This window comes from Gracilinanus agilis, chromosome 5 (genome assembly GCF_016433145.1).
Source record: "Gracilinanus agilis isolate LMUSP501 chromosome 5, AgileGrace, whole genome shotgun sequence".
Lineage (NCBI taxonomy): Eukaryota > Metazoa > Chordata > Mammalia > Didelphimorphia > Didelphidae > Gracilinanus > Gracilinanus agilis.
This window is the reverse complement of record NC_058134.1, coordinates 59,061,058-59,087,540: the sequence shown is the minus strand read 5'-3', so window position 1 is coordinate 59,087,540 and position 26,483 is coordinate 59,061,058. Positions and strand designations below refer to the sequence as shown.

General features: G+C 37.2%; 2 protein-coding genes across 8 annotated transcripts in view; one reads left to right on the top strand and one right to left on the bottom strand.

Annotated features, from left to right (window-relative positions):
• Positions 1-11,088, top strand: part of NSUN6 (NOP2/Sun RNA methyltransferase 6) — a 38,207-nt gene extending 27,119 nt beyond the window's left edge. For all 3 annotated transcript variants that reach the window (XM_044679821.1, XM_044679820.1, XM_044679819.1), the window contains 4 exons: positions 240-378; positions 3,678-3,826; positions 7,234-7,359; positions 10,750-11,088. In XM_044679821.1, coding sequence (XP_044535756.1) covers positions 240-378; positions 3,678-3,826; positions 7,234-7,359; positions 10,750-10,962 — 627 coding nt within the window. In that variant the 3' untranslated portion in view covers positions 10,963-11,088. The remainder of the gene's footprint in view (positions 1-239; positions 379-3,677; positions 3,827-7,233; positions 7,360-10,749) is intronic.
• A 5,662-nt stretch (positions 11,089-16,750) lies between these two features.
• Positions 16,751-26,483, bottom strand: part of CACNB2 (calcium voltage-gated channel auxiliary subunit beta 2) — a 422,711-nt gene continuing 412,978 nt past the window's right edge. For all 5 annotated transcript variants that reach the window (XM_044678376.1, XM_044678379.1, XM_044678378.1 and 2 more), the window contains 4 exons: positions 20,267-20,418; positions 19,617-19,712; positions 18,857-19,042; positions 16,751-18,671 (listed from right to left, as the gene is read on the bottom strand). In XM_044678376.1, the coding sequence (XP_044534311.1) occupies positions 18,171-18,671; positions 18,857-19,042; positions 19,617-19,712; positions 20,267-20,418 (935 nt within the window). In that variant the 3' untranslated portion in view covers positions 16,751-18,170. The remainder of the gene's footprint in view (positions 18,672-18,856; positions 19,043-19,616; positions 19,713-20,266; positions 20,419-26,483) is intronic.

The following is a 26,483-nucleotide window of genomic DNA, read 5'->3' as shown; positions in this document are numbered from 1 at the left end:
TCTAAAATAAGATTATACTTGGCTTCAAAGGTCCCTTTTGGCTTGGCTTCATGATCCTGTGATTCTTGTGATGAGTCTACTACTCTTTTGTAATGTTAAACTTTTCACCTTTTTTTTGGGGGGGGGGGGCAACAAGTGCCGTTATTACTGAACAGTTAGCAAACTGTAGTATTTCTTAGGGGCTCTTAACGGGTTTAGCGATTCCATTGAATTTATATTTCATTTGAAAATTTTTATAGGGTGAAGTAATAGCAATGGACAAAATACCCAGTAAAGTAGAAAAAATAAAACAAAATGCTGCATTATTACAATTGACCTGCATCAGGGCTTTCTGCTGTAATGGAACAAAGGCACTTGGGAAGATAGAGGATGGACAAGGTAAGATTTTTTTATTTAAAACTTCTGAAACTGGTTTTTAGATATAAATATTAACCAAATTTTTTATATTTACATAAAAAACATTCTAGTGTCTATAAGTCTTTGAAACCTTAATGATAAAAACAGGGCACTTTAGCATAGCACTTTAATTTCTTTTCACTTCTTCATTATCCCTTTTTTCAGTAACATACACTTGAACCCTACAAACCCTCTACCATGAAAAGACATTCATTTTAATTCTAGATAGCACAGAAATCTTCTGTTATTATTTAAGGTTTTTTATTTTAAGATCTCAACTACAGGCAGCTAGGCAGCACAGTGGATAGAGTGCCAGACTTGGAGTTGAGCAAACCTGGATTCAAATCTAGCCTCAGGTACTTCTTAGTTGTGTGAGCCTAAGCAAGTCACTTAACCTCTATTGCCTGACCTTTATCACTCTTCTGTCTTAAAATTAATTCTAAGAGAAAATGTAAGGATTTCTACTTATTTTCTTAAGTTCTTACATGTTGTCTTAAAATGACATTTTTAACATGATGCCTATTGTATGTTCTTAAAGATTATAATAGTAATTAGTAAATGGTATAATTATAAATTATAAATACAAATATGAAAATAAAATAGCAATTATATTATTACAAATATGATTAATGAAAAAAATGTTTCTACAGAAATCTTGATAAATTAAAATTTTTTTTCCATTTGATTATTGTCCTTCTAGTTTCATCCTTAAGTAGCCTGGTGATATTCTGGATAAATTGAGTCTCTCACTAAACTTTATATAACTCTTGTTTTTTCCCTTTAACATGTTGCACTATAATGCCAATAATCTTCCACCATTTAATTTGTAAAAAAATGTATATATGACTTTATATTTTAAACTCTTGACTGCCCTGTTTCTAGGTTTGGCAAGGGAATTGATTATTTGCTAGTTAAGGTAAACCAGTAATGAGATCATGTATGTATGTAGGTCATCTACTTCTATTTAGTCATGTGCCTTGGAAAGAAGTATTTTCTAGTTTGCCAAGGAGCATGTCCTTCGGGGTTCTTTTTTTTTTGGCTATTTTTTTACTTGAAAATATTTCTTAGTGATTTCGTCTGATCTCTTTAACTTCATTTGAATTTCCCTCTGTGTAAATGACTTTCAAGATCTATACCTTCACATCCAATCTCTTCCTAGGCTTCTATTCCTGTGTTTCTTTCTTTTTCTTTTTTTAAACCCTTACCTTCCATCTTGGAATCAATACTATGTATTGGTTCCAAGGCAGAAAAATGGAAAGGGCTAGGCAATGGGGGTTAAGTGACTTGCCCAGGGTCACCTAGCTAGGAAATGTCTGAGGTCAGATTCAAATCTAGGACCTCCTGTCTCTAGGCTTGGCTCTCAATCCACCGAGCCACCCAGCTGCCCTTGCATTTCTGTGTTCTTAATTGCCCACTGGATTTTGGCACTTGACCTTTCATTGGCACTTCAAATTCAGCATGCCCAGAACTGAAGTTCTTATGCCCGAAAGCCTGATCTCTTCCTTGTTCTCTTCCATCCCATCTATTGCCAAACCTTTGAGTTCTACCTTTGCCATGTTTTTTACTTTTATTGCCTCTCTGGCCCTTTTCCAAAGTAGGTAATATGTTGTCTGAATCATCTCAATGATCTCTAACCTTGAGCTGCTCCTCATGGTCTGTTAAATAGCATATAGAACATGAGCTTGGCAGTCTAGAGCACCTGTCCTCTGGCCATAAACCACTTTTCTAGTCTTTTCTCACAGTACTACTTTGCACACACACTCACACTGGCCAAACTGAACCTTTCTCCATCCTTGGTTTTCAATCTTTTCTGTCTTGTGCTTCATCTCACACCGTGATCTTTCCCTTCCCAGACTTCTGATATGACTTTATAGGGACTCACCTTGCCCTTTTCTCACTATCCCTTCCATTATAGTTGTTTCTGTGCATTCCTTTTCTTGATTATTAATTTATAAACTGTTTTTGAGAAAAATACAGGTTGAATTCTTTCTTTGTGTCCCCAGTGGTTACTGTAGATCCTTGCATGTAGTTAGGTAGGGGTTTATACATATTAGCTGGAAGAAGTAGAAAATGGGTGATGAAAAAGAAATTTTGGGGTTAAGAGACATGAATTTAAAGAACTAATGTTAAGAGATCAGTAAAATGAAGAAAGAGATTGGACTTGAAGGGCCTTCCTACTTCTAAATCTGTAAGCCAAAAAGAGTGGTACAGAGGGTTGAGACAAGGAATAAGCATTTAGATAGTATCTGATATTTGCCAGGTGATTTCATCTGATCTCTTGACTTCACTTGAAAATTTTTTTTAGATGTTTTATAGTTTTCTCATTTCATCTCACAAGATTAGACTGAGGCAGGCAGAGATGAAGGGACTTCCCTAGGGTCATATAACTAGTAAAATTCTGAGACTGGATTTAAGCTTAAGTGTTCTTGACTCCACGCCACCTGATTGCCAGACTATAATTCTACTCGAAAAGTAAACAATGAAGTCCTTTTGAGTGAGTGGTTTGGGTTGGGAGTGTGAGGAGCATGGAAAAAATTTGGAACAGTCACTGAGAGACACAAAGATGGGACTTTCTGAGCAGTGTTAAAGGGCCAGGTGACACATTAGACAGTCTGGGTCTCATGGATGCAGGCAGCCTTTCTGCATGGCTTTCTTTCAAGTAGAGTGAGTATGAACACAAATGATGCCTGATAGAGCTTTAAGGTATGCTGAGTGCATTGTGTGTATTATCTTGTTGGCACCTCAAACTATCCTATGAGGAGATGTGATTATCTCCATTTTAAAGCTCCATTCCAATACTTAACAGTAAAGCCAGTTCTACTTGAAGATAGGGTATGGCTCTTTACCTATATGACTGGAATAAAGATCATCAAACTCGAGTGCTAGGACCACATTCGTAAACACCCCATCTCGTTTTTTGGCCTGGATATGTGCCATGCCAGAACTAGACACTGGAACTGGATACAAAATGTCATTTTCCTGAACCTTCGTATGACACTAATTTGCAGTCAGCACATATCCATTCAATGATCATTACAGTTTCAGTTTTTAAAGTTAAATATTCTAAATAAAATCTGTGTTAAAGTTTAAGTCAGTGATAACATATATAATTGGTTGAGATGTAAAGCTTTTGTCTGTTAATTTTGCTCTATTTGGTCTGTTCTAAATGTCTAAATGACTAAATGTCTCTTCTGATATGTGTAATATTTGAAAAATTCATTCCTATCCATTCCAGATCTTTTAGGGTAAGTTGGAAACAATACTCATAATTCCAATTACAGGGGGACCACCATTCTCACCCGAATCCTTTGATCGAATTCTTCTTGATGCCCCCTGCAGTGGGATGGGGCAGAGACCAAACATGACTTACACTTGGACTCTAAAGGAAGTGATGTCTTACCAGCCATTACAAAGGAAACTCTTTTCTGTGGTAGGTATTCATTATCCAATGTAAATATGGCTTCATTTCACTAGTTTTACATTTCAAAGAGGCACATTGTTAGAGGACCACATACTTCCTCCAAGAGTTGACTAAACCTTAAAATTACGTGTAGTAATTGTTTTATCAGTGATACCTACAAAGAATTTCAACTTCAGCCCAATAGGAAATAAGCTATTACTATAAAAATGATCAATGCATTGGTGTAGAGAAACATCATTTATACCTTTTAAATTTTTATCCAGGAATAATAAACATTTCAAGATATAATACTCAGCATGAATTACCTGCCTTTGTAGCTGCTTCTCAACCCTTTAAAATTGAATATGAGTAATACTTTCTTTTTGATGAATTCACTGGTTCCCATTAAATTTCACTCTTCTCATGGATATTTCTCATGGATATTTCAAAGGCCAGATTAGTAACAGAAAAAAGAATTTTTTCTTTTTCTGCCTTTGCCCCAGAGGACTTTTCTATTCATCTTTCCATAGGATCTCCTTCTTGCCGGAGGGCCATAGTGTGGTGGATCATTTATCTAGTTTTCAATTGAAGATTAGTATAAATCCTACAGTACAGTTGAGAAACCAGTAAGTAACAAAAAACTCTGAGCAATGAAGAAAGTATTACCACAAAGCTTTCCTTCTTGGATGAGGAATGATGCCGTCTTCAGAATTCGTGTAGTTTATTGTGCACAAAATAGATATTGATTTAACAAGATTGGGACTTTCTTAATTGTGGGAGGGAATAGATGAGAGAAACTTTATACAGTGAGGGAGAAAAAAGAACAATTCTAAAAGCATAATAGTCAGAATCCATGATACAGATAAAGTCCACAAGTTAGTATTCTGTACAGGCTTTTATTAGTATCCCTAAGGAGGATCATAATAGGCTTCAGTCATCCAGAAAAGGTTAAATATGCTCCATGTGTACCACAAAGTATATATTCTTTTTAATAAGGCAGGGAAGTAATGTGCTGTGGATTAATCTTTTGGAAAAGATTTTTAGTCATTCAATTTACTGTTCAGTTTCTGTGCTCTAAAGGGTATCATCTTTTCTGCTTGTTTCTTTTATTTTTTTGCTTTGTTCATCTTACCCCCAGATAACTCAAAAAGTACTTTCACATTTTCTGTTCTTCATTTTGAAAAAAAATTAAGAAAAATATTTTTCTTGTCTTCCACTCTGTCTCCATATTTTCCACACACTTTCTCCCTCTGGTTTTGAAATGGCAACCACTCTTCTCTAGAAAGGTGAGCCAGGCTTGAAGATGTGAGGGTCCTGGGTTTAAATCTGGATTCTGACCTTTTCTATCTGTGTGACCCTAATTGCCTAGTCCTTAACTGCTCTTCTGTCTAGTAAAGGATAAAGGATACTTGTATTGATTTTGAAGACAGGTAAGGGTTAAAAAAAAATTTCTTTAAATACATTTTGCTCTTAAGAAGATAAATGATTATAGCAAAGAACATACAGATAGTTGCCATTTCAGAAGGGACAGAGTTGATACCTCATTTCTATATTCTCAGCTGATTCTCGTCCCATTTGATTCTCATCAAACCAGTCTTGGTTTGGTTTTCCTGTGTCCCGTAAACTCTTATTTGTTGAGATGAGATTATAGCATCTTCTCAAGGACTTAAGGTACCCCAATGGGAAAGGAAAGGACATCTTAAAATGTAAACATATTTGACTCTTATTTGCAAATCATCTCTGGTTTCCTGTATTTCCGACAAATACATCATCGAAGACACTTCTGGAGCTGATGAAAGCGGTCTTTTGTTGAAAATGGTACTTTTTAGGTAGTAGAGAAATTACTGAATTGTGGTTGGGAAATCTACATGCCAAATATTATTTACACAAATCAGCCCAGTCTGTGCTTCTCAGTAAATGGAGGCAAGAGTTCCAAAGAGTAATGAAAGTTGCCAAGAATGCGAGGAGACCAGAACTTAAATAATGGGTATCAAAAAGCTTATGTTTTCTTCTATTCTTCCAATCATTTGATTTTGTTTTACTCATTCTTGCTGTCTCATGGAATCATTGTTTTCTTTTTGGTCTATAATAGTTTTCAGGGAGTTCATTACCCGAGTCAACTTTACTGCTTTTTCTTCTAAACTATTTTCCTTCTAGTTCTTTCCAGAGCTCTTACTTTTATATCATTTTTGATATTTTTGTTTCTTTTTTTTCTAGGTATTGCTTTCAGTTCCTGTGAAAAGTCTTTTTTTTTCTTCTTTGGGTCTTTCTTTGCTCTCAGTTGTCACAGGGTGATGATTTCCTTCTTTTGGAGGATCTTTAGATTTGCAATAATTTTTTGTGCAGATCAATTTATGTTTCCAGCTTTAGGTTCCAAATGGAGGCTTTTGCTGGGGCCAGGCTCTGCCCCATGCCCATTCCCTCCCTCATCATTTCTTTGAACCTCAGATCTCTGGGTATTAGGGTTCATTCTGGCAGATGTCTCAGGACAAAGGTGTGAGGAATCCAACAGCCCCTGGACCTGGGATATTCCAGAATTGAGTGCTTCTGCTGCATGCTGGCCACTGCCTAGTCCTCACCCTGGGGGCTTTCTGATTACTCAAGAAAATCTCTGCTCTTAACTGCATCTGCACCTCCAGAGCCCTGCAGGCTTCATGAATCCTTCTTGGTCTCTTTTGTGGTGTGACTACAGGAAAGGGGACATTTTCTTATTGTCCTTGGGCTTTTCACTGATCTTTTGTGCACTTCTGTAATAGAAGAAGTTAGTTACTTCTTACTGGAGTGGATTTCATGATCATCATTTGGTCTGATGTGAACTTCAGACTTTTTTTTTTTTTTAAACCCTTACCTTCTGTCTTGGAGTCAATACTGTGTATTGGCTCCAAGGCAGAAGAGTAGTAAGGGTAGGCAATGGGGGTCAAGTGACTTGCCCAGGGTCACACAGCTGGGAAGTGTCTGAGGCCAGATTTGAACCTAGGACCTCCCGTCTCTAGGCCTGGTTCTCAATTCACTGAGCTACCCAGCTGCCCTCTGAACTTCAGACTTTTGCTGGAGTTAGTTGGCCTGCCCCCTTCTCAGGCATCTTGGAAGAAACAAGAAGGGACTTGATATTTACACAGAAATTTACCTCCCTCCAACCTGGTTAGAATGAAACTACTCTGTAGAGAATGGAGAAAATCATTCTGGTAAAAAAGCTTGATTATTTAAGATGGAAAATAATCTAATATAAATGTATAAACTTATAGGTGGGGGAAGGGAGGAAGGGGGAGGGTGAAGTGAAAAGGTCTGTCTGCTATGTGCCTCATCCCCTTCACACCGAAAGCTCATCTTTTAATTCTTGTTAATATATTCTAGTTAACTAAAGTTTGCTTTTCGTAAGTATTTATTTAGCCTCTAAGTAGAAAATATTGATTCCCTCATATATTTGTGTCCTGTAGGCAGTTCAGCTGCTTAAGCCAGGGGGTGTGCTGGTCTATAGCACATGCACAATAACACTGGCAGAAAATGAAGAACAGGTGGCTTGGGCCCTCACAGCTTTTCCTTGTCTCCAGCTTCAGCCTCAGGTAAGGGGCAGCTTTGGGTTTACTCTTAGCTATATGGTAGTTCGATACACTTAGGAGGGTAAATTCTTTTGAATGTTACTTAACACAGCCTACACTAGACTATGTAGCAGATTTCCCTAATTGTAAACAAAGAAACCTAATCCTTATAGAAGTGAGGTACAAGGAGAAGAGAGGATTATATTTTTCAAAATTTTTTGTTATTATTTTTGTTAGTCTGGGCCATTCTGGTAAAAGCCACAGAGCTAAGTTGTATTTCTGTTATGGGCTTTGGGGGGGTTCATTATAACTTGTAGCTCTTCTTACTACTCAAGGCCTTAGATATTTTCTAAGAGATTTTTGGGGGGTTTTGCCCTTCCCTAAAGTGCTTTATTTCTATACAAGAACATGGTACACAGCCTTCCTCATTTTCAAGCTAACCAGACTTTATAATTCTGTCACAGAAGAGTACTAGCCAAGGGAAATAAAATGGGTGAAAAGGCTAAATTAAGACACAAACCCTTTTACTAAATTTGCACTTGATTAAACTGAGAACAGTATGTATGTTCTGAATAATTTTTATCTGATGAATTTTATTACAGTTCTATCTGGTGATATTTGGGTTTAAGTTTGATTCTGGAAGAAAACTCTTCTTACTCCAAACACATTAAGTATTACAGATTGACCCCTGTTCCTTATGTTGGACTATAGAATGAATAAGGGAAGGGAATAATTACTACCTTTCTCAAGCACTTGCTTTGTGCCTGGCACTGCACAAAGTGCTATACAAATATCTCCTATGATTCTGACAACCACTCTTTGCAGTAGGTGCTGTTATCATCCCCAGTGTTGCTCTATCCACTGTGCCACCAGTGGCCACTGATAATAGACAACTATAAACAGAGTTGGCACCAAGACAATGAAATGCTAACACATCTTTAGGGAGTAATATCGTAGGGAATTTTTGAAACAGTTTACATATGAATAGTATCCTACAGTTGGTTATTATAGTAGAAATGCCAGACATCCTAGCTCCACCTCTTACTAATTGTTTTGATCTGGATAAACTACTTACTCTCTCAACTCTGGGTTCCTCCTTTGTGGAATTAAGGATGAAACCACTAATATATTACCTGCCTCATAGGAATGTTATAAAATCATATGGGCAGAAAATTTTAGATCTGGAAGGGACCTGTTAAAGGGATTTTCTTAATCTCTCCTTCTGTCTAACTTAAGAGGGGAGAGAGCAGGGTTTCTCAGTAGATCAGAGAACTGACAGGTTCAGTGAACAGTGAGCCAGAGCTGAAGATTCTGTTACCAAAGAGAACAGAACACTGAGGAAAGGAAGTAGGAACTGCTTTCTGGCAGGAAGGTTGTAAAATGGAGTTGGTCAGTGAGGAGATAAAAGGAAGCAGCCACTGAGGGGAGGGGCCTTTTGACTCTAGAATCTCTAGAGAGCAGGTCTTGTTCTCAGGCAAGGGGCTGCTGGCTGTTAGTTGGTGACCATTGACTGTCTATTGTTTTAGGGAATTAGTTAATATTTTACAGATAGAGTAGAATAGATTAGGCCTAGTGTGCCAAGGAGAAGAACCTGTCCTGAGAAGACAGAGATAATATTAGGAAATTTTAGGTAGTTATTAGGAATTATTTATTAGTGAGACTTAGATAAATTTATAGGGTGTAAGATTAATAAACTTTTCTATCTTTCCATCTGTACTTCTTTCTAAATTAAACAAAGTTTTTATTAAAATTGCTCTTCTCACTTTCTCAAGCTCCTAATTTTAACCCTTACAATACTTGGTGAGCAGCCAGGAGTTTGATTAACCTGTTAATCTTCTGTTCCTCACTTTTTACTATACTATCCCTACTTTTCAAGAATACATAGGCAAAAAGTAGAAGTGCAGGAAATTTTTATAGGCGATTCAATATGGTGCTAGAAATTATGGCACACATACTGAAGGAGCAGTTTCTGCCCTATCTCAAACAACTCCTGCTCTCTGGTACAGCTCACGATTTTAGATTGTCTCCAGTTATTACTGTTTCTGGGATTATTCATTGTAATAGGATTACTTCAAATATGCCAAATTTACCAAATAATTTACCTAGTTCTAAGATGATGGAAAGATAGCTTAATTGAGACTCAGATTTTGCATACCTTGAATATTGTATCTCTCAAATGACACATATTATTTTTCATCTTACTGAAACTATCTCTCAGTTTACTTGAAACTATCTCTCACTCTACTCAACCCATCTCTCCTACTGTTCCTACTTCCTCACCAACTCCATGGAAGCTCAAGCAGAAACCCAAGAGAAAGAAACAATAATAAATCATCAAGATACAGGCCTATTCCCCTTAAGAGACCAACCTTTAATCCTAAAGAATCATTTACCCCTCAGGATATTGAGAGATTTAAGTGGAGCACTCCTCCTTTTGAGGATGATCCCATAGCTGTTATCAAAAAGCCAGAAAAGCAGTTCCTACTTCTTCTCCTCAGTGTCCTGGTCTCTTTGGTAACAGAATCTTCAGCTCTGATTCACTGCTCACTGAACCTCTCAGTCTCTGATCTACTGAGGAACCTTACTCTCTCCCCTCTTAAACTAGACAAAGGGAGAGATTAAGAAAATACCTTTAACAGACCGTAGAGATCATCTGGTCTCAAATGGTCATTTTATGAATGACGGGTAAGTCCATAAGTACTTAAGTGCTTGGTAACCAAAAAGTGATAAGTAGATGTATTATTTTTTCAGTTAGCATTGTAATAGGGACAAGTAAGGAGTGTCTTTTATGAACATAGTCATAAAGCATTATAAGAATCAGATGCTTGTGCTTTGCATACTCTTTTCATGTTGGGCTATGAAATGGTGATTTTGGGGATCAAGATTCTGCAGTAATAGCATAAAAGATAACTTTCAGGGTTATACAATCTTTTTTTTCCAGCTAGATATTATCTTAAATGATACATTTCTTCATAATAAGTTTTTTCTCCCCTAAGACATGAAAAAGCTCTATTGTTGTCTTCTTTCCACTCGGGTGCTATAGATTTAAGAAAAGCATTTTTTAGGTTTGTCACAACATTCTTTGGAAGTTATCATACCATTCCTCTTTGAGATCTGCTAGAGAAGGGGTTGTATCTTATGGCAAACATATAAAGGAGAATAGGTCTTGCTACTTCTGACTCCTGTTCTTGTTCCAATTTGCTACCCTGGAAAATACAAAAACAGTACTTCCAAAATAACTCCAGAATTCTTGTTTAAGCACATTAAACTGTAAAGCACTATGTAAATACCAATGCTGCCTTAAATTAATGTAACTTACTGCAATTAAGCAATGTTAAGTTATTATATGCCTCTGTATCAGGTTGCAGAGAAATATGTCTATAGTAACAGTTCTTGATGACTTTCTACAAACAGGAACCACATATTGGAGGAGAAGGAATGATGGGGGCTGGCCTATCACTTGAACAACTGAAACAGCTACAGCGTTTTGATCCATCCATTATACCATTAAAGTCCAGTGACATAACCTCTATTAGAGATGCCAGGAGAGAAGACATGATTTGGTTAGCAAATAAGGACTGTATAGGGTTTTTTATTGCAAAATTTGTAAAACGTGAAAGCATTTAGGAAAAGAATGATAAGAAGTCAAAATTCCACTCAGTGTTTGCTACATAAAGTATTATTGCTATATTGTTGTCGGGTCCAGTCTGATAATATGGTTGCTATAGAAGCAAGAAAATCTTGCCAATGAAGAGTCACAGGTTAAAGAAGTCAGAGGTAGAGTGAGATTATGTTTATAAAGGATTCTTTTTTACTTATAATGTCTTTCACAGACTACAAAGAAAGAAGAAACCTTCAAATGTATGAAATATTCTTCTTTGCTGGTCTGCCTTTGTTCATAAGGAATGTGCTAATAATAAATGTCAGACAAACTATATTTTCTACAACTTTTTAAAGAACAAATTTAACTTTAAAAAAACCTCTTTCCTTCTGACTTGGAATCAATATTGGTTCTAAGGCAGAAGAGCAGTATGGGCTAGGTAGTTGGGGTTAAAAGTGACTTGTCTAGGGTCACACAGCATGAAATATCTACCCAGCTGCCCACTTCCCCTTTTTAAACTTTTACCATCTGTCTTAGAATTGATACTATGTATCAGTTCTAAAGCAGAAGAATGACAAATTTAACTTTAATAAGTAAATTACTTGGTTATATTAAAAAAAATACTTCCTGTTCTCAAATTTGTTAATACTATCAATGCATGAGGAATTGATGTTTCTATACATTTTTTAGCTGTTATTTGGTAAATCTCTCTTGTAATTGAAATAAAGTTAATGGTATTTCTGGAACACTTCTAGTGATTTATGTTTCTTTTTTTTCAGTATTTAATAATTAGTCATTTCTAAAGATTTTAATTACAAGGAAGTAAATTAGGCTTTTCAGAATACAGTTGTATTATTGTAGTTTCTCAGTATGATACAATTACTCCTTTGCCATATGATGGAGTATGCCTTGTGAAAGTTATTATAAATATTGTTAGAGGCCTCATGGCACAGTCTGTCAAACAAATTTTGTGTGATTTATACTGCTTTAGGAAGCTATACTCCTGCCAGAGGTGTTATCAGCTGCTAGTAGGTCCATGTAGAATCCAAGTTGAGAAAGGATTCCCTACAGGGTGAGGTACTTCAGATGCTCCTATTTGCAGTTGGTGTTCTTCTTGTTCACATCATGTCTTGGAACATGGCAGAATGTCCTAAATGAGAGTCATAATTATTCTAAAGAGTTTTGTCTAACTAGTCATACAGGACAACACAGGCAAATGGAAGATAACTTCTGCAGACTAAATCCAAGTGAATGGATACGTTTAACTTTGAGAACTAAACTCTAAAACTAGACAATGAGTTAGACCTAAAATTGAATAAAAGGGAGAACAGGCCAGCTTGTTTTATGAGTTTTGGAAAATTCTTTCAATAATCATGAAGTTTCTCTCTGAAACAAAGTCCTCCTTTTTCATACCAGTATTCTGATGTTATATGGCTATGAGGTGAGGCTGTTCATGATCTCCAAAGAATCGAAGTTGATGATCACCTAAATGGTAGTTGAAAGGCCCAAAGTGGGCACGAATAGGCTGCAACCCATTACCAAGGAGGCATTTAGATTGTATAGAAATGTATGATCAAAAAAAAGATGAATTGGTTATATAGGTAGAGTGAAAGATGCTCTGTCAACAGATGTATTTTGGATGGGTCTCCTTTGGTGGAATCAGGAATAAAAAGGAAGAGTTGCACGCAGAATGAGTGTGCCTAAATAGCTTCTAAATCTGCATCATTGAAGGAAGGAAACAAGCATCTATTAAGCCCCTTCTGTGTGCCAGAACTGTGCGAGGCACTTAACAAATATTTCATTTGATCCTCATAACAACTCTGGGAGGAAGGTGCTATTATCTCCATTTTATAGTTGAAGAAACAGAGGCAGACAAAAGTAAGTTGTCCGGGGTCTCAGCTAACAAATGTCTGAGGCCAGATTAGAACTTGGGTCTTCCTGATAATCGTCCAGGTGCAATACTCAATCCACCGTGTCTTGTAGCTGCCTCTATTCATGGGGAATATCCTCGTTGACAAGGTTTTACATCCATTGAAATGATTATATTTTTACTTTTACTGAAAAATTATTCATTTTAAATGTTAAACAAGGAGGAATTCTTCCTTAGAATGCATTGAAAAAAATCTCAGGAAACTGCTTACACTGCATAATATTTGTTATGAAATAGCAGGGAATTAAGAATCTTCTGTATCGTCTTTGGGACAGAAACTGCTCCCCACCATGTATGGCAGAGCTGAGCACTTTGTCAGCTGTGCTCCCAGGCATAAAGGCTTCCATAGTGGACTGCGTGCCTGAATGAGGCAAAGAAGATGAGTAAGGAATAAGTTTCCCTGGCAGGTCTCAGGCTTGTCTGATGAGTTGTGATAACTATCCAAGTGAATACACAATGGGCTATTGCCAGGCAGTTAAAAGCATACCAGGTGGACTGGACTGGGATTGTTCTACACAAAGAAAGTTTAAGGTGGGACAATGAATAGGGAAAAGGCACTAAATTTGGCCATAGATCTGATCTCCTTCCATTTGTTTTCTTTGTATTCCTGGGTGCATGAGTATGACATAAAACATTTCTCAAAGCTTATCTTCTTAACAATTCTTTTTTTCTAAAACCTTTACCTTCTCGCTTAGAATCATTAGTAGGGAGGAGAAGATAAGAGCTACACACTTGGGGTTAAGTGACTTGCCCAGACACCAAGCTAGGAAGTATGAGGCCAAATTTGAACTCAGGCCTTGATTCCAGGCCTGACGCTCTTCCACTATGCTCTCTAGCTGCCCCTTGTAACTCCTTTTTAAATCATTAAATATAATAAATGACTAGTACTCCTTTTAGAACTTATTGCTAAGCCATATATGGCATGCTTCCTTCCATATGTAGAACTGAGAGGATTAATGCATACATTTAAACAACTGAAGGTTCAAATCCCTGTTCTTATTTCAAAATTTCCATGGCTAGTTTCCCTATCTTTGGCTGCACCTCAAGTGCTTTTATGTTGGAGAAAAAGCTAGTGTCTCAATAGCAAATTTGCTCCTCTTTTGGGAGGGAGTAATTGATAATGACAAATACATTAATAATTTTGGCAAGAGATGAGAAAAATGTCTGCAGGTTGAGACAGAAAACTCAAAGAACATTATTAAAAGAAACTTCCTGGGATAGAAAAAGAAGTTTGCAGGGGGTTCCACTCCTTTACTAAAGCCAAAGAACAAATTAAAGTAAAACTTAAAAAAATACCTAATAACCTTAAACAAAGAGACAAAGTGAAAGATAAAAAGTCTATAGGAGAAGAAAACAAATATCATGAGAAATGTGAAAATAGAAGTTCAGTGAACAATTTGTAGGCTGATAGTGGAAATACAATTTGAATTTGTGCATAAATTCATTAGAACTCTCTATATAAAAATTGGTAGTGTGGATATTCTGTAAAACCAAGGGAGCACATTGGGATTAGCAATGAATAAATTTTCTATTTTTTTCTCCCACTAGTTTAAATGGTATTGAAATAAAATAGAAAATAGCTTAGCAGGGGGGAAAAAACCTGCCTTTGATGTAGCAACTTCATTCTACTTTTTTTTGTTTTTTGTTTTAACATCTTTTACTTCAAGTACCTCAAATGGGATTAATTATCATCACTTCCCAGTTTTCACACCAACTCCATTCTACTTGATCCATGCAACAATTCAGTGGGAATAAAAGTGATAATTCTTAAAGAACTTTTATAGGACTGGTGGCGAGTTCAACTTATCAAGATGATTTGTTCTTTAAAAATATGTTATAATAAACTTCAAAATAATTTTCTTCCCATCTTGATCATGAATTTTAGTACACAGGCAGGCAGAATAAAAAAAAAAAGGAAAGAAACAAGGCTGCTGCAGAGTAAACTCCCTTCCGTCACAAATGTCGGCAACTTTTAGCAAATCACTTACCTTGTTTAGACTTTGATTTCCTTGTGAAATCTGCCTCTGGGACAACCTCACGCTGGGGCTCATGTCACGGAGAGAAGGAAGGGAATTTTGCATTTCTTTCATTCCCAAGGCTTTGGGTTCTTCCAAAAGAAGAAACTATTCAAGTTGACAGTTATGGTAACATAAAGTGTGGTAGACACAACGCATTTCCTACTAAAATAATTAGCTCTGAAACCAATTAATACTGCTACTACTAATAAACAGTGCAGAAGCCAGCTCTTTATTTGTTTCATATGGATAATTTTAAACCAAGATTGTTGAAAAACACATCTGGGTAGCTGCTGACAAGTGAATGTCTCTCAACAGGAATGCATAGCAAACCATGTTAAAAGGGTGGTGACACCCCAAAGTACAGTGTATCTAAAACTAGTCCCTATGTTTAGCAGCACCTTTTTGCAACAGTAAATGAAATTAGCAGTGAGGAAGGAGAATAGAAAGGAAGAATGCAAACGAAGAGGACAAGAGCACAGTACACTATTTCCAGCATTTCTCAAGACTGACTACCCAAACAACGATGCTTCAATGGAGAATGCTAATGACAAAGGCCCTTGTGTGAGAAGACTACATCTTTATATTCCACAAACCAATAAAATCTCATTGTACCAGAGATGATGGTCTTTGTTTATAAGCTTGTCATTTTGCTTACATTAATGCCCACTGGACAATTTTTCATGTATAACAGCTCAAAGATTTGTAATCCTGAAAAAGAATCCCTAACTAGGGCTTGAAATGGGACTAAAAATTTATCTCAAGGTGTGAGAAATGTAAAAAAAAAAAATAGACAAGGTAAATTAAATGATTTACCAATAGAGCTAATTAAGTGGGAACTGGTGGAGGCAGTCACTGGAATATAAGTCACATTTAAAGAATATAAATGATATGGAGTCAGCAAACTGGCCAAAATGATATGTTGGAAGAGTAAGGATGAGTATGATACAACTATCCATTTTAGCTAAAACTTTTTTTAAAAAAGCAAGGTTATTGGAATGAAGTTATCACTGATGCAACAAGATTTCAGCATGTCCATTATAGCCACTGTTGGTACGGAACAATAAATAAATTGGTTTTAACAGTGCAAGATATCTAATTACTGAGCATCATTTACCTACATTATATACAAATAGATCTCATCCTGAAAGGGGGGGGGGAATAGTGAGGAAATGGGTTGATAAAGCACTCAACTTGCTTTGGTAAGTTCATTTAAAGATGTGATTTTCCCCCTCCATGGTGGGGAAGTGGGGATATGGGAGAAAGAAAGGAGCCCAATTCATGATAAATTTTAATTTAAAGGGTTAAAACTATTGGCTAAAGACTAGAATAAACAAGGACATTTTAAAAAATGGAATCAGTATTTTGGGTTGGTTTTTTTTTTGGATAAATGTACATTATTTGAAGTCAGGCATTTATATCCATTGTTTTTCCAGAATAAACTTCAAGTGCTAAAAACTCAGACACCTAATAATATTACCCATCCAATGATGTCTGGATAACAGGTGCACTTAATAGACATCTAGATTATTTATCTTAATACTATTAGCAACATTTTCAATCATTTACAGCAGAATAACTGAAGGAAGGAGATAGTATCTTCTAGCATTCCTCTTCAAAGCAGATGTCTAGTGAAGAAAAATATCCCCACGATTCACTAGTGGTTCAGGTCAGCTGATTTGGACCTGGTTAATTCTAAATAGCAGAGACTTTGGTTACAAGAAATCACTTTCTAGTTTCCTGACGAACATCAAAATTGATTTGGAAAGATATGGGGAGGGGAGGTAGAGGGGTAGGAGCAACAGATGACAAGAACTGATGGGAGTAATTGGCAAGTGTAGAAATGAGGTGGGAGAAACTACAAAAATTTATTTTCCCACAAAATAATTCCACAAGCTGTGTAAACTTTTCTTCCTAAAACAAGTACTATAAAACACAAAGATTGTACCATTTCCAGTGAAACACTCACAGTAACAAGTGCCTGTGTTTTTACTCTCTGGGAGTCTCACAAAAAGAGCCAGCAGATTATGCTTTCCCATTTACCTTTGGCAGCAAACTTCCTCAAGTTCCCTGACTGCACATTGGATTATTAAACTAACATAGAGCACGACAAAATAGAAATCCAATTGGGCAGAATTTTAAGTATCGGCCTCTATTTTTTTCTTCAACAGACTCTTTTTTTTTTTGCATTCAAATTCATTATGTCACCCTCTCACACTCATTGTAACACACACACGCACACGCACACATGCACGCACACTCACGCACACCCTCCATGCAAAGATTTCTGGCTCATATGCTCCAGTGCTGTGACTCTAACAGACACTAACTACTAAGAATGTGTTTGTTACAATCAGTGTGAATCCTATGGATAAGAACAATTTCTAGAGTTTTACCATACCTTCTGATCAGAATGATAAGCTTTTAAGGACGGCATGGCATTCTTGAATGAAACCTTCCTTTATCTCAAGCAATCACACCTATTTACATTATGTACAGGAGACTTTCTACTGGAGAGGGGAAAAGTATCAAGACTAAATGATGTTGCAAATTTCCTGAATTGAGGGGATTTCCAGTCCCTGTAATTCAAAAGCAAATCTGCTGACTTGGCATTAGGACTCTTAAAATAGTGTGATCAAACTGATATAAGAAGAAGGTGTTTACAGAAAGAACATTTACAAACTGTATATACAGTACACAGTACCAGTACATAGAAAATAGATTCTCACTTTATGATCCCCTTTGTGTAAGGCAAGACTGAATCTGTCCCCCAAATTTAGTCAACCAGAGGTACGAGCAACAGATAGTGGTCCTTGGATGAAGATGCCAATTGGGAGAAAATACAATTTTGTTTGTTGTCTGGGCTGACTCTGGCTTGCTGGATACAAAGGAGATTAGTATGCATCGCCTCTAACTTGTTTAAAACACTAACGCCACCGGGTGATGGGCAATAGATATTGTTCAAGGGGCAGCTACCAAAAAACCAGCTTTGTAAAAGTCAAGTAGGACACCAGAAGCCTGCGACTGTACCAGCGGAGTCAATAGAGCACTTCCAAAAATAATAATAAAAAACGTACGTGAATATTCTATCTCATGCTGTTGCTCTGCAAGCAACAGCAGTACAAACTGTACAAGATGGGCAGATACCATTGAATTTGTAATGGAGGACCAAAATATTTTGTGAGGTTGTGTTTTTGTGTGTTGTTTTTTTTTTTTTTTCCTGGGGGGGAAAGAGTGGCTGTCATACAAGACTTCCGAGAAAACAAACAAAATGTCTCAAAGGCTCAAGTTACTGTCGGATGTAAACATCCCTGTTCCAGTCCCCAGCCTCATTCCGTTTTTTGGATATCACTTCTCCATCCTTGTCACAGTATCGATCTTTTGATTTATGTCGGCTGCGCTGCTTGTGGCATTCGTTGTGGTCCTGCTCTCGGTCGGCTTCCCTAGAGCGGTGCCGAGATTCCCTGTGTCTGTGGTCGCTGCTCCCGTGCAGGTCTTCCCTGTGGTTGTGATCCCGGTGAGGGGCGTAGTGGTCGCCGCCGTGGCCGTGCTCGTGGGAGTAATCTTCCTTTGGCTCAACGTAGGCTGAGTCTCGACTGTCTTGGGTTTCCGAGTCAAACGTCTCCTGCCTGGAGAGACCTCTGCTCGGACCACTCCGATGGTTGTGGTGCTGCGCGGAGGACGAGGACCGGTGTTGGGATTTCCGGACGGGCTCAAGACAGGGCTCCTCTTCAGCTTGGGAGGCAGAGCGGGTGGGAGCAGAATAGTCATTCCTCTGGTCTTGAGAACCCTGGGAAGGGTCAAGAAGAGTAAGTACAAGTTTGGGTTTGAAGCAGAAAAGGAGCCATAAAAGTCATCTACTCAACCCTGCCCTCATCCTACAGATGAAGAAACAGGCTCATTTGTGAAAGAAGAAGAGGAGGAGAAAGAGGAGAAGGAGAAGGAGGAGGAGGAAGAAAAAGAAGAGACTCCCACCTGTGAATTGGAGGCTGGCGTGGAGCTGACAGGAAGAGATGCCGTGGCTAGAGTTCGACTCAGGAGAGGGTTGGGTGGATTGCTGCTAGGAGGATGTGTGGCCTTCCAGTAAGCCTCCATGTAGTCAGCAAGGTGTTCACAGGCATCTTCAAGCTGGTTTTCATCTAGGATCACATCAAACAATTCCTGTAGAGGGAAAATTTTTGAAGATTCCATTTCAGCCAGACTAGCTTGATTGATGATACAAAGGAAAAGAGAAAAATTAAAAAAACCAAACCAAACCAAAAACCCATGAGCCCCTTAAGTTGTGATAAATTCTGTCTTCCTCTCATTTCATCTTCTTTCCATCCTATTTTATCCCCTATTCTTTCTGAACTCTCCTCCCAACACTTCCCATGCTTTCAAGACCTTTGTTGTTAGATTGCCTTCTATCTACTTTATAAGCATCTTGGATGTCCCTGCTTATCTACTACTCATTTCCTCTTTAGAATATGAGTCCCCTGAGGGCAGGTAGTAGGTTAGCTTTTGTTTGCATCTTCAGTGCCTATCATCATGGCTGGCCCTAAATAAATACTCAATAAATGGATTGCTGGTGCTTGATCTTTCCTACCGCATTGAGTAATGTTCTTATACCATCAGTTCTTTTCAGAGATGTTGGAGTAAATGATTGTGTTTCATTTCCATGCTGGGGAATCTATAATCTGTAATTTTGGAACCCTGATCAGGTCTTTTCTCATCTACAAGAGAAATGATAACTCACTGGTGGACACTGAGCCAGTTTATCAGCTGCCACCATCTGGACATTGAGGTGTTTTGCTTGAGATTTTCCTCGAGATTTTATTAGCCTCTGCAAAACCTGCAAGAAGCACAATGACAAGATGATACAAAACAGAGATTCCAAAGAGAGCAAAATCTATAAAGAGTTCAAAATTCCCATAATCCTCTTCGGGCAGGATGGAGTGAGAAGAGAGGTGCTTCAGAAACAGCATTTTGCTTACAATGGACAGAACCACCAACTTCACAAAGTGTTGACATTCTAACTGCAAAACGTCTGCATATTTGCAGAAATCTCAATTATGGACTTTACAACACATGCCTGGTACCAGATTCACTCCAAGTTCCATTATTCTTTCAGACTTGAAAGCAATCATCATATTTTTGCCCATATTGATCTCCAGAACTGTTGCTTGAGAGGACAGCTATTTACCTCTAGCCATTGCCTTACTGGAGGTGTGGAATAAAAGGCACGTAGTTCATCGATGATTATTAACGTCTAATGGAAGCCATGTGTTTATCATCTTGGCCTCAATTTCAGAGAAAATAACTTGTTGCATTAGGTGATAAGAACATAAGATATGTTCTGGGAAAAAAGCAAATTAAAGGATAATAAACAACAGCAATCCTATTTACCTTAGGAGAAGAAATCTTTACGTAGACTATAATTGGAGCCAGAGAGGTTTTACTGAGCTGGGCTGGATGATTGATGGTGTCTGCATCCAGGACTACCAACTGCAAAGTCCTTGCCAGTTCAAATATCCTTTCAATCTCACTCTGAACTTCAGCTGTAAAGGTAAGCAGGATTCAGTTATTTGAGATGCAGCCTTTTAGGGCAAATTAGGTTAAAATAAAGCGATTGACAGGCTGTTCCTGCCACAGAAGAGTACATCAAGGGTGACAGTGAAACTTTGGAATTATAGTGGATAAAAGGTTCCTTTGAAAGAAGTTCTTTTCCCCAGAGCATGCGTAGAATTGAGAGAATGTTCTTTCAAGTCAAAGGACTGATTTCAAGAGAAAAAGAAACTTCCAAGGGACACTAGATTTCCATGAGAAACGTATTTCCTGCCTCTCTCTCTGTATTCACTTATATTTGCACAAGAAAGCACCTTGATGATATAATTTCATAAAAACATAGAAAAGTAATGTTAGAGAGAGACTTTTTCCCCCTGGCCACTTCTTGGCCAAGAACTTGATTCTCCCACACATGCATTTTCTCATCTCCTTTGGTTATGTAGGGCCAATGGGTATGACATCTAGAAGGTGGTGAAGATTGTGATGAGAGTGTAAGTTCTCATGACCCAAAAGAAATGTGACAAGGCTGATGAGAACAGTTTCTGCTCCCACCACACCTATGACTCATAGTTTCCATGACCAGAGGTATGAACCCCAAATTTCAAACTCATAAGCCCATAGCAAAGACGACACACCAGACCACCACAATGAAGCAAATATTGCAATAAAATAAATCACAAGAATAAAAAAAAGAATAGGTTCCCAGAAATGAATAAAGTTGGACTACAAGGGGGAAAAGGGGCCATTTGTCTAGCTTCCTTTCCTTCTCTAAGTTGCCTAAACCCTAGACCACAGCAAACAGACCTTGAGGTTCACAGCTAGAGGGACTTCTCTATTTTTCTCTTGTTTTTAAAAAATATTTTTCTCTTTAAAATTTTCAGAGAAAATTGTACTATCTTTTGTTGTTGTTGTTGTTGTTGTTGTTGTTTACATCATCTACATTTTGCAATATCTAGTCCTTCTAATACTCCTCCCAGAGATCCATTTTTCATAATAAAAAATGATGAAGGCAAAAACCAGTTCAGCAAGACTAGCCAACAATATGGTAAAAGTGTGACCTCATAAGTAGATTACATTATCTTTAAATCAGCCCCTCATGCCTAGCCCTGTGAATGAAGCTTCTTAGGGGGAGTATTAACTACTATCCATTCCAGAATGACATCAGAAAAGCTAAGTTAGTTACTATCTGAAGAGAGGGAGATGTGGATAACTATTAAATGTGGTTATTTGCCTAATCCACTTAGAAAATTAGGATGAAAGCTGCTTGAGACCTTCCACTAAAGTGACATTGTGATTATTCTTATTTTTTCCTTTTTTAAACCATTCCGTCCCATCTTGGAATCAATACTGTGTATTGGTTTCAAGGCGAAAGAGTGGTAAGGGCTAGACAATGGAGGTTAAGTGACTTGTCCAGGATCACGCAGCTAGGAAGTATCTGAGGTCAGATTTGAATCTAGGATTCTGGCTCTCAATCCACTGAGCTACCCAGCTGCCTCTGTGATTCTTCCTATTCTTTTTTTTTATTCTTGTGATTTATTTTATTGCAATATTTGCTTCATTGTGGTGGTCTGGAACTGAATTTGTGATATCTTTGAGGTATGCCTGTACAGAAGTATAATAGTATGATTAGATACCCTAATGCTATAGATTTTTAGCTTTTTATTTTTGTTTTTGTTTTATTTATTTAATTTTTTTTAAGAAAAATTTTCCATGGTTACATGATTCATGTTTTTACTTTCCCCTTTGTGATTATTCTTATAAAGACCATTCAAAGACATGATGATTTTACTCATTAATTCTTGGTTAAGATTTGGTGTTCCTGGTTCATTTTTAAAAGCTCTATACTCTTTCTCTTAAAATGTATTTGTTTTCCATGGGGCGATTTAATTTAAATTTAATCTTTCATTCCAAACTGGATATTTCTTTTTTTTTTTTTTATTACCTAGCAAGCAAATGACCTGGGTGGACATTGTGAAGTTTATGGTGGTTCATTATAAGCTCTATTATTATTACTATCATAAGATCCTACCAAGTTGGAAAAACTTCAAGAAGAGTTCTTTTCTTTGTCTGAGGTGCCAGACTACTATTTGGGCACTTCACATTCCCCTAAAATGGGTCTGTTTCTTCTGAAAAGTGAGGGGTGGGACTAGATCAGGGGTCGGCAACCTTTTTGGCCATGAGAGCCATAAACGCCACATTTTTTAAAATATAATTTCGTGAGAGCCGTTCAGTGCTCACAGTGCCACTCCTGTAACAGTGCCTGAAAATAAATGGACTTTATGGCTCCTGCAGAAAGAGCCAGATATGGCTCGAGAGCCACACGTTGCCGACCCCTGGACTAGATGGTTACTGAAGTCTCTTCTAGCTTTAAATCTAGAATCCACTAACCAGATATTATTTAGAGAGGTTCATCACTAGAACATTGGCCAAAAAGGGGTGATTAAAGAAGATAACTCATCATCTACTAAGGTAGGGTTCTTTAACTTTATGTCATGGACCTCTTTTGCAGTATGGTAAAATCTATGAACATTTTTTCAGTAGAATATTTTTAAATGCACAAAATCTATAGGTTTACAAAGAAAATCAATAGCTATCAAAACATATGTATACATATATACATACGTATATATTTTTAACCAGGGGTCTGTGAAGTTTTTATTTATATATGTAAATATATATGTATAGAACTTGTTTTTATTTATATATATTTATGTATGTATGTATGTATGTGTGTAAATAAACAAGTTCATAGAGCCCTGGTTTGACCCCCTGTACTGCTATGTAAGGTCCTCAGGGTTTTACAATCTGCATTAGCAGAGCAAGCACTCATGTTGATGCAATCATGTTTAGAAAATCTTTTAAAGAAATTATGGAAGTACTTCAAGGTTCATTTTGTATCTAACTCTTTGCTTTGGGGCTTGTAGCAATATTTATCTAACCTAAATTAAGAGCCGTATGATCAATTGTGTACGTCAATATCCAGTGTAAAAATAACAAGAGCCACATGCACACACGCATCCTCAAAGCATTATTTTTCAGGCAAAGTCATGAGCTTATTTTGGGGTGACTCCCTAAGAGTTCTAAGCCATGGAAGTTAGTGTCTTGAAACCTCTGCCAATTAGAAATTTTTTCCAAGACTTATCTTAAGAGATACCTGCAGGAGATCTTAAGGATCCTACCAATGCTAGTGCTTCCGTTTCGGAGTATTTTCTGTTTTCTTTTATGGATGTGTCTTGTAGGAGCCTATTTACATCATGTGGCATTAGAATTAGGATTTTAAAAAATTATCTTTCTTATTCTTTTTTTAATTTTTAAAGATTTTAAAATTTTAAAAAGATTTAAAAAATTTTTAAGTTAAAATTAAAAAAAAGATTTTAAAAATTGTCTTTCTTATTCTAAACCCCCTTCACCTTCTATCTTATTGTGAATTGGTTCCAGTGCAGAAGAGAAGTAAGGGGTAGACAATGGGGGTTAAGTGATTTGCCCAGGATCCCACAGCTCATAAATGTCTAAGCTCAAATTTGGACCTCCCATCTCTGAACTTGGTTCTCAGTCCACTGAGCCACTAAGCTGCCTCCAGAATGTCATCTTGAGGGCAAAGACTGGCTTTCTTTTTTAGTGTGTCTAATAAATGTTTGTTGATTTACTGCTTGCAGATTTACCATTTGTATGAAGAATCTGATTAACATTTTCTGGAGAGAAAGAATGTAAGCCCAGATAGTTTCCTTGGTAGCTCATGGTCAGAGCCTGAATAACACTTTAAAAAAGAAAAATGCCAACCCTAGGAATCTTCCTCTGGCTCAGTATATATTATTTTCTTAGGAGATTAATTCTAGAAGAAAGATGTCAGAGGTTTTTGAAATCCTTTTTTCAGTCTAAAAAAATTAAGAAGCCTCCAAAGCCAACTTCTGTAAAATGACTTTCACCTGTGATTCTTCACTTCTCTTCTAGAAAGGAGAAGGAGCAGCCAGGTGGCACAGTGGGTAGAGCACCAAGTCTGGAGTCTGGAAGACTCCTCTTCTTTACTGGATGTGTGACCCTAGGCAAGTAACAACCTTGTTTGCCTCAATTCCTCATCTGTAAAATGAACTAGACAAGGAAATGGCAAACCACTCCAGAGTCTTTGCCAAGAAAAGCCCAAATGGAGTCACCAAGAGTCAGAAATGACTGAAAAAATGACTGAACAGGAAAACTCATTTAGGAAAAAAAATAATCCCAATCCTTCCCTGAGATAAAAAAAGAAGATAAGCTAACTAGTCCTTGGAGGAAGTTCCCAGAAGTCCACAACATTTCAGAAACAATGTAGAGAATCTCAATAATTTGGCAGTGCCTAGGTAGAGTGGACCAAGGTACAAAGATAAGAAGAGAATGAGGCACAGCTCTGGGACTTTCTGCCTGTGCTTACAGCATGGAGAATTAATACACAGTAATAAAAGTATTAAAAACCTAATAAGCTCTCATGGGTTTGCTTATTTCTGCTGACAACTCCGAGCTCTATATACCTTACATCAATCTCTCTGCTGAATCCCGATCTTTAATTGGTATCGTCCTTGACTGTCTAGTCTCGTGCATCCCACTTATAGACACTCAGTTGCCCTACCTACACATTTCCCATGTATATCTCCATTTACACAACTACCATCATAGTTCAGTCTCTATCACTTCTTACCTGTATTATTCTAATAGCTTCAAATCTCTTTCTACCCAAGCTACCCTCCATACAGCCACCAAAGAGATTAACAAACAAACAAACAACTCTTACCTTCCTTTTTAGAATCAATACATTGCATTGGTTCTAAGGTGGAAGAATGGTAAGGGCTAGGCAATAGGAGTTAAGTGACTTGCCCAGGATCACACAGCTAGGAGGAATCTGAGGTCACATTTGAACCCAGGACCTCCCATCTTTGGGCTTGGCTCTCCATCCACTGAGCCACCTTAGCTGCCCCAAGTTGATTTTCCTAAAGATTGCTTCTGGAAAGGGTGCATCAAATGACTGTCCAAGTGTTCCATTCACCATCCCTAGAACTGCTCAGGTGAAAACAATCTTTTCTGGACCCTATTCCCTAATATATAGGGTTTCCTTTTATTAGAGTACCTTGAGGGCAGATACTGGTTTTTTGTTTTGTTTTGTTTTTCTACCCCTAACTCTTAGCACAAAGCTTGGGACACAGTAATTGTTTAACAAATGCTTTTCTATTCATTCATTCCTTAATTCAACCATTCATCCATCTATCCAGTTTGGTGCCTTTTGAGAATCTGTTTCCTCTGGTTTTCTTTTTAAAGACCTTTTGATTAAATATACAAGACTCCAGATAAATACATTTTTATCAGTGTTTGTTCGATGACCTCCTTCCTGGATTAGGCACCTATTTTAAGATACGTTCCCTTAGGCTAAAAACAAAATCCAAAGGACATCAATCCTGCCTCAAAAAGACATAGACTCATCTTCTTAGGAAGGCAAGCCCAATGCACCACACTCACAAGTTACCATGTCTTAACAATTTCATTTATTTATTTTTATTCTTTTATGTCTTAACAATTTTAATTCCTTTCCCCCCCTTAATTAAACCCTCACCTTCAATCTTAGAAGATTTAGTTCAAAGGCAGTAAGAGCAGTCAGGGTAGGCAACTGGGGTTAAATAACCTGCTTTAGGGATCATAGAGCTAGGAAATGTCTGAGGCCAGATTTGAACCCAGGAACTCTGGACTCTAAGCCTATCTACTGAGCCACCTACCTGCCCCTTCAACTACTTTTCTTTTAACCTCTGAAAGGTTCAATGTAGATAATGGAAATTCATATCTTATTGAAATAATTCTAAGTTATTAAATATTAATTAAATTCACTTAAACCAACTAAAATAGATAGTTAATATAAATGCAAAACAATTATCTTTTATTGATTTATTATATTTTTACCCTTACATATGTACATATTGATAAAATGTGAATTTTAAAAGTGGTATTTGCTATTAATTTTTTAAGCTCTAAACCGTATCAATTCAGGATGGTAATTCTCTTACGTAAAGGTCGTATAATTTAGAAAATAATTTATAAAACT